The sequence below is a fragment of the Vicugna pacos genome, unplaced genomic scaffold, assembly GCF_048564905.1.
Source record: "Vicugna pacos unplaced genomic scaffold, VicPac4 scaffold_21, whole genome shotgun sequence".
In the NCBI taxonomy this organism is placed as follows: Eukaryota; Metazoa; Chordata; class Mammalia; order Artiodactyla; family Camelidae; genus Vicugna; species Vicugna pacos.
Window position 1 is genome coordinate 2,143,074 of NW_027328742.1, and position 9,591 is coordinate 2,152,664.

Consider the following 9,591-nt stretch of genomic DNA (forward strand, 5'->3'; position numbering starts at 1 on the left):
TTCACTTAGAATGACATTCTCTAGGTCCATTCTTGTTGCTGCAAATGGCATTATTTTATTATTATTTTATGGGTGAATAGTAGTCTATTGGACAAATATACTGCAACCTCTTTATCCAGTCATCTGTCACTGGACATTTAGGTTGTTTCCATGTCTTGCTATTGTAAACAGTGCTGCTGTGAACATTGGGGTGAAGGTGTCTTTTTGAATTACAGATCCTTTTGGATACATATATATGCCCAGGAGTGGGATTGCTGGGTTATATTGTGAAGGAAAAGCCCAGCTGGGCTAACAAGCTAAGTCACAAATCTAAGTGCAACAAGTGTCGGATTACTGATCTGAGTTCTGCTGGGCTAACTCATAAATCTGAAGTTTAGTGTCAGTCTATTGGGCTAACGAGCTCAGTCACAAATCTAAGTGTGATAAGTGTCAGTTTACTGATATAAATTCTGCCGGGCTAACTTGTAAATCTAAAGTTTAGTGTCAGTTTACTGGGCTAACAAGCTAACTCATAAATCCAAGCTCAACAAGTGTCAGTAACGTGATCTGTTCCAAATTGATAAGCTCCAGTGTACTGATTCCTTGCTTTTTGTTGTTTGAACCTTATTGGCTAATAGCCCTATACTTGTAATTAACCCTATAAAACCTCATGTACACGTCTTGGAGGTGCTCAGAGCTTCGGAGCAGAAGCCCCTCTGAGCCCGCCGGCGTAATAAATCTGAGTACTCCAACCCTCCGAGTGGTGCTTGTTTCTTGGCTGGCCTGTCATTTCCATAACAATATGGGAGGTCAATTTTTTGTCTTTTGAGGAACCTCTATACAGTTTTCCACAATGGCTCCACCAAACTGCATTCCCACCACAGTGTAGGAGGGTTCCCAATTCTCCGCAGCCTCTCCAGAATTTATTGTCTGTGAACTTCGGAATGATGGCTATTCTGACTGGTGAGAGTTGGTACTTGATTGCACTTTTGTTTTGCATTTCGCTGATAATGATATTGAACATTTTTTCATGTGCCTATTGGCCATTTGTATGTCTCATTGGAGAAATGTTTCTTTAGGACTTCTGCCCATTTTTGAATTGAATTGTTTGTTTTTCTTTCTTATTAAGTATAAAAGCTATTTACATATTCTGAAAATTAAGCCCTTGTCAGTTCATTTATTGCAACTATTTTCTCCCATTCCATAGGTTGTCTTTTAGTTTTGCTTACTGTTTCCTTAGCTGTGCAAAAGCTTGTAAGTTTAATTAGATCCCACTTGTATATTTTTGCTTGTATTTCTATTGCTTGAGTAGACTGCTCTAGGAAAACATTGCTGAGATATATGTCACATGTTTGCCTATGTTTTCTTCTAAAAGGTTTATAGTCTCTTGTCTACATGTTTAAGTCTTTATCCATTTTGAATTCATATTTGTGTATGCTGTGAGGGAGTAGTCCAACTTCAATGATTAAGATGCAGCTGTTCAGTTTTCCCTACACCATTTGCTGAAGAGGCTGCCTTTACTCCATTGTATGTTCTCACCTCCTTTGTCAAAGATTCAATGACCAAAAGTTTGTCGGACTATTCTTGGTAATTTTGTTTATCCGTTCATTGATGGATGGATATTTTTAGTAACTTTTGGCTACTCTGAATGATACTGCTATGAATATTGATGTGAAAGATTTTGCGAGAATATGTTTTCATTCTGTTGGCTGTACAGTTGGCCCGCCACTTCTGTAGTTTCCTCTTCATGGATCCAGATGGCTGATTGTAAAGGGACTCGAACATCCTTGGATTATGGTATCCAGGGTGGGGTGTTCCTGAAAGCAATCCCCCGAGGATACTGAGGGATGACTCTATATGTAGGAGTGGAAATGCTGAGCCATATGACTCTAATCTTTTGAGGAAACATCAGGCTATTCCAAAGAAGCTGCACCATTGCCACTTTCCAACGGCTGTGTATTGAGGGTTCCCATTTCTCTGCCTCCTGACCGACACTTGTTATTGTCCAAGATTTGATTATAACCATCCTAGTGAGTGTAAAATGAGATCTCATTTTGATTTAGATTTCGCTATTGATGCTGAGCATCTTTTCATATGCTTATTGGCCAATTGTGTATCTATTTAAATCCTTGGCAAATTTAAAAATTGGGTCGATTTTCTTTGTATTGCTCAGTTGTAAGCATTTGTTTTATATCCCGGATACTAGCCTATTATTAGATATATGCTTTGCAAAATTTTTCTCCTATTCTGCAGACTGTCGTTTCACTGTAATTTTTTTAAACATTAAAACAATTTCTTTATAGGGGAGGTAATTAGATTTTTTCTTTGTTCTTATTTTTGTCTAGAACGCACTCTATCTCTTGAGCTACCCCCTTCCTCTTTCATTTCACTTTCTTGATTATGTCCTTTGTAACAAATGGTTTTAATTTTGATGAAGTCAATTTTATCTGCTTTTTTTTTTAATTACTTGTGCCCTTGGTATTGTATCCAGGAAGCCATAGCCTATATTACGACCACAAAGATTTATACTATGTCTTCTTTTAGAAAATTTATACATTTAGTTTTTACATTTCTGTCTGTGATCCATTTTGAATTAATATTTATTTGTTATATAAAATACAGGGGTCCAGATTCCAGATTCATTCTTTTGCCTGCAGATACCCAGGTGTATCTGCACCATTTGTTGAATAGACTATTCTTTCAATGGAGTGTTGTTGGCAAATTTGTGGAAAACTGACTGTAAATGTAAGTTTTCCCCCTGGATTTTTTATTGAGTCTCATTGATTTATGCATCCAAACTTATGCCAGTACCATAATGACTTGAGTACTATAGATTTGTAGTAACCTTTGAGTGAGTCCTCCAACTTTGCTCTTCTTTTTCAAGATAGTTTTGGCTGACCTGGGCGCCTTGCATTTCCATATGAATTTTGGGAACAATTTTTCAATTTTTAGAAAGAAGTCAGCTAGAATTTTGATAGAGATTCCATTAAATTTGTAGATCACTTTGGGGAGTCTTAACATTTTTGACAATATTGTCTACCATTCCATGAACATGGGATGCCTTCCATATATGTAGATCTTTTAAATATTTTTTGGTGATACTTCAAAATTTTCAATGTACAAATCTTGTAAAATTTTGTTAAATGTATCTCTCATTTTATTTTTAATGCTGTTGTAAATGGAAAGGCTGAGCTTCCTAAGGGTGGGACTATATATCAATTTATTTATTTCTAGGATTCCTTCACAGCAAATACCCTAGGTTTGTATTTGCTACATAAATCTATCCACAATTCTTCCCATCCCTGTGTTATAAGAAACCAAGACCTAGGTTAAGCTGCCTGAACACCTATGTGGACGTGAGAAATGAGACCCTTGGGTGGGGCTTTGTGCAGATGATACTGAGGTTATTCAGGATGGTTCATCTTAATTACTTTTAAATAATCCTTTCAGTGTATTTAGTCAGATACATTAAGAACATGCCCTTTTGATGTGCAGAGGATCTAAGAGTAAAATTTTCAAATAATTTCTAGTGTGTGTGTTGTACTTGAAACCTAATTTGCATCAATGTTTGAAGATTTATGTTTCAGGAGCTTTGACTAAATAATACCTGTCTTTATTCAATAGCTACAACTAAATGCTCAAGCAACATGTAAGAGTTTGAGCAAACTGCCCCCACCCCGTAGTGCTGGTTGGCTGCAGCTGTAAATGGAGTCAGCGTTTACCTCTCCCAGTACGCTTATGCTGATCTGCTCAAAGCGGTTCGCCCAACAGTTTGTTGGTGATCTTATGGACAAAGCCATAAAGCATTGATTGAAGGTTGCTAGAATGGAATCTATTTTTATTAATATTAAGAAAGCACATATTGAGTGCTTACTGTATGTTGGGAATTGTCCCGCAGCCTCACATGAAAATTATTTCTCTTAAAACCTCTCATAGTTCCTTGTTATTTGCACTTTACAGATAAGGAGACTGAGGATTAAGTCTTCTCTCTTTTGGGGGGAGCTCATTATCAATGATGGGAAGTTGTAAGGAAAAAGATATTGATTCATCCTGAGAAAACATTTTTCTGAGAGTCAGCATTGAAGCGGGTGACCACTGAAGAGGGTGATCATTGTTTGAGTGAGACGAGCCCCGGGTTGAACGGAATCAGCATCCCTGTCTGCACACGGCACATGTAGAACTACGTGGTGGGTGAGGTGGCGTGGCTGAGCAGGGAACGCAGATGCCGGGCCGTTGGGCTATGCTCAGGCCCAGTGGGGCATTCTCCTAAAGGCAGTGGACCGTCATTGACAGATTTTATGTAGGGGAGTGGGGTGCTCTCGTAGGTCACTTTTGTCTTGTAGAATGCTTAGAAACGTTTAGAAGGCTCGGCAGGAGATGATGTGATGAGTCAGAGTACGGTGGCTGTGAGGTGTAGCAGTGTTCAGTTTTCAAGTGATTTTCAGTCCCAGGTTTGTGGCTCAGTAGCCGTGACACTTTGGATGACGCACTCAAGGAAGTGAAACAATTTACCTAATCAATTGAAGCAATGATGTACCGACTTCCCAGGACTGCTGTGGAAATCCAGTGAGATAACGTGTGCACAGTGTGCAGTGTGGTCCGCAGCACAGAGTCAGTGCTGAGTGAGTGCCAGTGAGTACATGGTAGGTCAGGTGTGGGTGGTGGGACTTGGTGACTGAGGATATCTGGGCCCTGAAAGAGGGGTCCAGTCACATCTGTGAGTGATGGGCCTGAGCTGGGAGAGGCAGGGAGATCTTGCCCCCTGACCAGGGGCCCTGGGCAGGACGGCTATTGGAGGAGCACCGTGAAGTCAGTTCTTTACAGGTGGAGTTGGAGGTACCCTTGAGTTATCTAAGTGCAGTGTCACGAGCTCACAGAGGAGGTCTGGGCCCGGGCTGTGCATTTTCCTATAATCTCAATCCCTGAGGACGCCCAGGTATTGATCACTGAGTATGAAGTCATACTTGACAGGACAAGTGAATAGTAGTATCATCTCTGTCATCAAAGCTCACGTCTCTTTATTCATCACTCACTTTGCTAATTGGGAACTTACAGAGCTCACTTCACCGCCCTTCCCTGGGCTCAGGCTCCACAGAAAAGAGCTGGTGATTCTCCCTCTTTTCCAGAAGAGGACACATTTAGCTGGTAGACTTCTATACCTCGCCAGACTTAGAATTTTAGTTTGTTGGTTTAATTCTATTTTCTGTTGGCCATCTCCTGACAGGAGAGACGTTTTACCTCATGGTCAGGTTTCAATTAGCTGTTACTGAGAATTGCTGATCTGATCCATATTGTATGTATTCTATTAACATTGTAGAGTACTTATCATTTTTCTGTCTTTGCCCTTTAATTTTGTTTGCCCCTTCAATTTTCTATCCTATTTTCGGCCTTAATTTATTTTTTAATTAAAAAATGTCTGTTAGTAGTTAAGAAAACAAAAGCAAAGAAAAGATGCACATGATAGCTAAATTTAGAAAATATCTAATATGCTTTCTGTCTCGGCGATGGAGGGTTCTAAAAACTCGTGAAAACCTTCATCACACAAGTTCCTTAAAATGCAGATTAAGAAATAAAACCTTCCTTCTTCATCTTTCAAGCTGCAAGGCTAATTGTCAAGAAAATGAGGGGAAATCCTCAGAAGCCAAGACAAACAAGAATGTAGGGATTCTGGGAGATATGTGTGCCTTAGAAGCCCTGGGGTGCAGGTTGGCTCCTGAACTGAGATTCAGTTGCCCTGGCAGGAGGGCAGGAGGTGAGCCCGAGGCCTCTCACACTGGGTGTTGGATGGCTGTTCTTATGTAAGGTCAAGTACATCCTGAGAATCCTGCTTTACAAAAGGGTGAATTTGAAATAAAAGAAAAAATACATTCCTCAAGGAAAGGAAATAAGGAAAGTCAATTTTTTTCGAAGAGGGAAAAAATAACATATACAAAGTAAGGATTTAGTTTAAAGCTGTTATGGCATGAGAGTGACCACAAACTCCTGGTAGAAAATCTCAGCTCCTCCTGGAAAGAGAAGTTGTGTTTTGAAGATTCAGTGGACAGCCATTCTGAAAAAGGCCTCCAGAGTCTTCTATATCAAGATACTGGACCCAAATACCTCCCTTCCATGGTCTCACTTAAATAACCAGAAAGGTTTTAAAGGAAAGAAGCAATAATCATAGTTCTATTTATTGACATTATTATATGCTAGGAATTCAGAGGTGACTTTGGAGTTGTCTCCTCTTTTATGGACCTTACTTTCTATTTGACATAGTTGGGGAACTTGGTGGAGGGTGTTGTTGGTCTGTTGCAATTAGCCAGGAGAGGAGATTATGAAAGCAGTGAAGGGTGGGTGATATTTTTAGCTGAGGACAGTCCTGTTCAGTTGGCTTGTAATTGCAGGCTCGTTGAGCTGTCACTGGAGGGAATTGATCTTATGGAAGATGGACTTAACTCAGGCCTCTTCAGAATGGACAAGTGAACCTGGAGAAAGACAGTCAAATCTGTGCAGACATTAAAGTCCACGTGAACGTGCTGTATCCCTGAGCCAAAGATAGGATAAGTAGGCAGCACTTCTTGAGGACAGAGGAGAGGCTTTTAAGGTTCTCCAAGAATGAATCCCAGGGAACCGTGATGGCCAGTTGTCAAACTGTGACTTTGCTCTTTGGACGGTGTACCAACCAAGGGTATTGGCCTTTTATATGTTTTCATTTCTCTTTAATACATGTCAGGTGATGAGGACGTGGGCATAAACGTTTGATATCTTGTCGAGGTGAGTCTTGGTACCTGCCTAGAAGCGCGGCACAGCTACTGGTGCATCATACATCTTGCCGCCCATCCCGCTCCCAGGCTCCGTGATCACGGCAGAGTGGTTCCTTATTGAGCTGTCCGTCTCCTCTGTGACATTGTAACCAAACAAAAGGCTGGAGCGTATTAGCTTGGCTTTGCTCTTTTCCATCCTTCACTTCGAATGATGATGACTGGTAGTGGACCCAGTTACGTTTGCAGATGACTTACAAGTAGGGCTGTCAGTACAAACCTTGTAATTCCCACTGTGTGATCTAGAGAAGAAAGTTACATTCTTTCCAAATTGTTTTGATGCACTTATGTGGGAAAATGATGTACGTTTGAATGTGTATTTCCTCTCTGAATCATCATGGCTAGAGATGAATATTTGTAGACATGGAATGAGTTTTCTGTATTTGAACTGTATGGTCCCCTAAATTCTCCCCAGCTTTTTAAAGTCATCACTGGAGTGCTACCTCCAGAGTGCCCCAAAGTATCCACCACTGCCTGCTCTTCGGACACTGTGAGTTTCCAAGTTGGAGAAGGCTGCTGGCTGGTAAGGCATTCTCTGGCACATCTCTGGTTGGGTGATGTGAGCTTAGAACACAAGACTTGGCAGACAGTAACTAACCACGATCACGTCCATTTCTGGAACACTCATGGAGGATTTTACACCTATGGTAGTGGAATACGTTATTTCATTTAGTTTTCCCAACAATCATAATTAGACTTTATCACCTGTATTAAAAGGAAACTGTCAAAGCGAGTGACGTGCAGACTTTGGACTGGAACACGGGTCTTTCTGATCCCTGTCTCTGTTCCCTCCGCGGCCTATCCTTCCAAATGGCCTGGAGACTCTTCCTCAGTCTTGAGTTTCCTGCTGATGTTAACACTCTCTTTGTTTCTGGAGAGGAAAGCAAGTCTAAACTTCCTTTCCAGTTGGAAATGGAACGAAGAGTTAGCGTTGGAAGCCGGGAGAGTCTGTCCTGTGAAGAAGCGCTCTCCGAGCCACTTCCACTGGGACGTCACGTCCCTGTCTGGGCCCCTTGCTCAGCCTGTGCACAGGTGACAGCACAGATGGGCTGAGCAGTCCTCCCAGACAGAGCAGTGGGTTGGAAATGAGTTTGGGGATTTGGTTTCATTAGATAGCTTCCTGAGGGTCTTGGCCTGGCACTTCGTTTGGGAGCATTCCCTGTCCCACAGCCTCGTGCTCTGGGCCCATGTAGACCTGACGTGGCCTCAGCCTAAGGCTCAGGGCCCGTGGTGATGAGGAGCGTTTTAGTCCATGCTCTGCCAGAGGCTCTGACAATTCTGGGCTGTGGGGCATTGTCCAGGATGATAATAATTCCTCCCCGAGTTTCAGATTTCCTTGCCTGTGAGCCGGGGTAGTAATAGTTTCTGAGATGATTGTAATGATTCAGTAACGGGCGCAGCATGTGCTGGCAGGTAGCTGGTGCTTAAGGAGAAGAAGTTGCAGTCACACTGTCAGCTTCTCACTGTGCGCTCTGTGCTTTGAGAGGTTGTGTGTTTGGTGAAAGTCCTGCCCAAACCCTAGGGTCTAGATGAACTGTTGTTCCTTTACTTTCCCTTCCTTTTCCTCTTTCCCTTCTCAGTGTCCCATGTTTAGGTAGGAGATTCCTCTATTTCAGGGAATACTGGCCTTTCTAGTAAAAGGACAGGCGGAACGCAGAGAGGTGGGGCCCGGAGGGGGTCTGGAGCGTCTGCACAGCGCTGCTTCCCTGCGTTTCTGCATCCGGTCCCGTCAGTGCACTGAGTCAGCCTTCCTCTTCCTTCCTGTGTCATCGGGTCTCTGTTTTATGGGAAAATCTTTTTACGTGTCTTTTTTCACTGACATGTTTCTTTCAGAAGCTTGTTGCTTTTCTCCCTGTGCTTCAGCGTTCCGAGGAGAGAATTCAGCAGTGCAGCCTCCTCTCCGAGCTCTATGAGTTGATCGGCTTCCACTGCAAGTCCGCCTTCTTCAAGAGGGTGGCCCCCGTGCGGCTCGCGGCCCCCGGCCTCCCGGAGCCTGGCGGGAAGGCCTGCTCCCGCCTCCTCCTGCAGACGCTTCCTGGCTACAGTCTGTCGCTGGACCTGCAGGACTTCAGCAAAGGTGTTGGAACTAAAACATTGCTTCAGTCTCATTAACCATGCCTGGTTTGGGCCCTGCTGTCCTGTCTCATCAGGGTGAATTTTGATTCGTTTAGAACAGGGCTCAGCAGACTTTTTCTGTCAAGGGCTTGGGAGTAAATATTTCAGGGTCTGCAAACCTCCTGATCTCTGGTGCAGCTGCTCAGCTCTGCTGTTCAGACGCCAGAGCAGCCGGACAGTCCACACACCCACAGAGCTTTGTTAACAGCAGTGGCTGCGGCTGGATAGGGTGTATGAACTGTAGTTTGTCCCCACAGCCTCCTCACTATTGACACCTGCACCAGAGCATGCATTTGTGACAATGGTTGAACCTACACTGACAAGTCATCATCACCCAGAGCCCATACTTGACACTCGGATTTACACTTGGTGGTGCGCACTCTGTGGGTTTGGACAGATGTGTAATGACATGTATCCACCATCACATCATCATACAGAGTCGTCTGTCTTAGTGACCTTAAAATGCTCCGTGCTGCACCTCATTCATTGCTTCTTCCCCTCTAGCCTCTGACAGCCACTGATCTTTTAGTCTCTGTGGTTTTCCCTTTCCCAGAACACCATAGAGTTGCAGAACTTTCCCAGATTGGCTTCTTTCACTTAGTAATATGCATATAAGTTTCCTCCGTGTCTTTCCATGCCTTGATAACTCATTTCATTTTAGCACCTAATAATAGTCCATTTTCTGCATGGACCACAG

The 9,591-nt window shown here is 42.9% G+C and overlaps 1 protein-coding gene across 1 annotated transcript; it reads left to right on the top strand.

The window, feature by feature from the left end:
• Positions 1-2,682: 2,682 nt before the first annotated feature.
• LOC140694336 (trafficking protein particle complex subunit 9-like) lies at positions 2,683-9,111 on the top strand. The gene is made up of 3 exons (XM_072957617.1): positions 2,683-2,724; positions 7,195-7,302; positions 8,643-9,111. Exons 1-3 carry the CDS (start codon positions 2,683-2,685, stop codon positions 8,889-8,891), a joined length of 399 nt encoding a protein of 132 aa, XP_072813718.1. The 3' UTR covers positions 8,892-9,111.
• Positions 9,112-9,591: the final 480 nt, after the last annotated feature.

Excerpts from the sequence above, each read along its gene's own strand:
- LOC140694336 (XM_072957617.1), top strand. The coding sequence starts at position 2,683 with ATGGAGTGTTGTTGGCAAATTTGTGGAAAACTGACTGTAAAT. Across the intron at positions 2,725-7,194 it reads GTGGAAAACTGACTGTAAAT|CTTTTTAAAGTCATCACTGG; the intron begins GTAAGTTTTCCC and ends AATTCTCCCCAG. Across the intron at positions 7,303-8,642 it reads TTGGAGAAGGCTGCTGGCTG|CGTTCCGAGGAGAGAATTCA; the intron begins GTAAGGCATTCT and ends CCTGTGCTTCAG.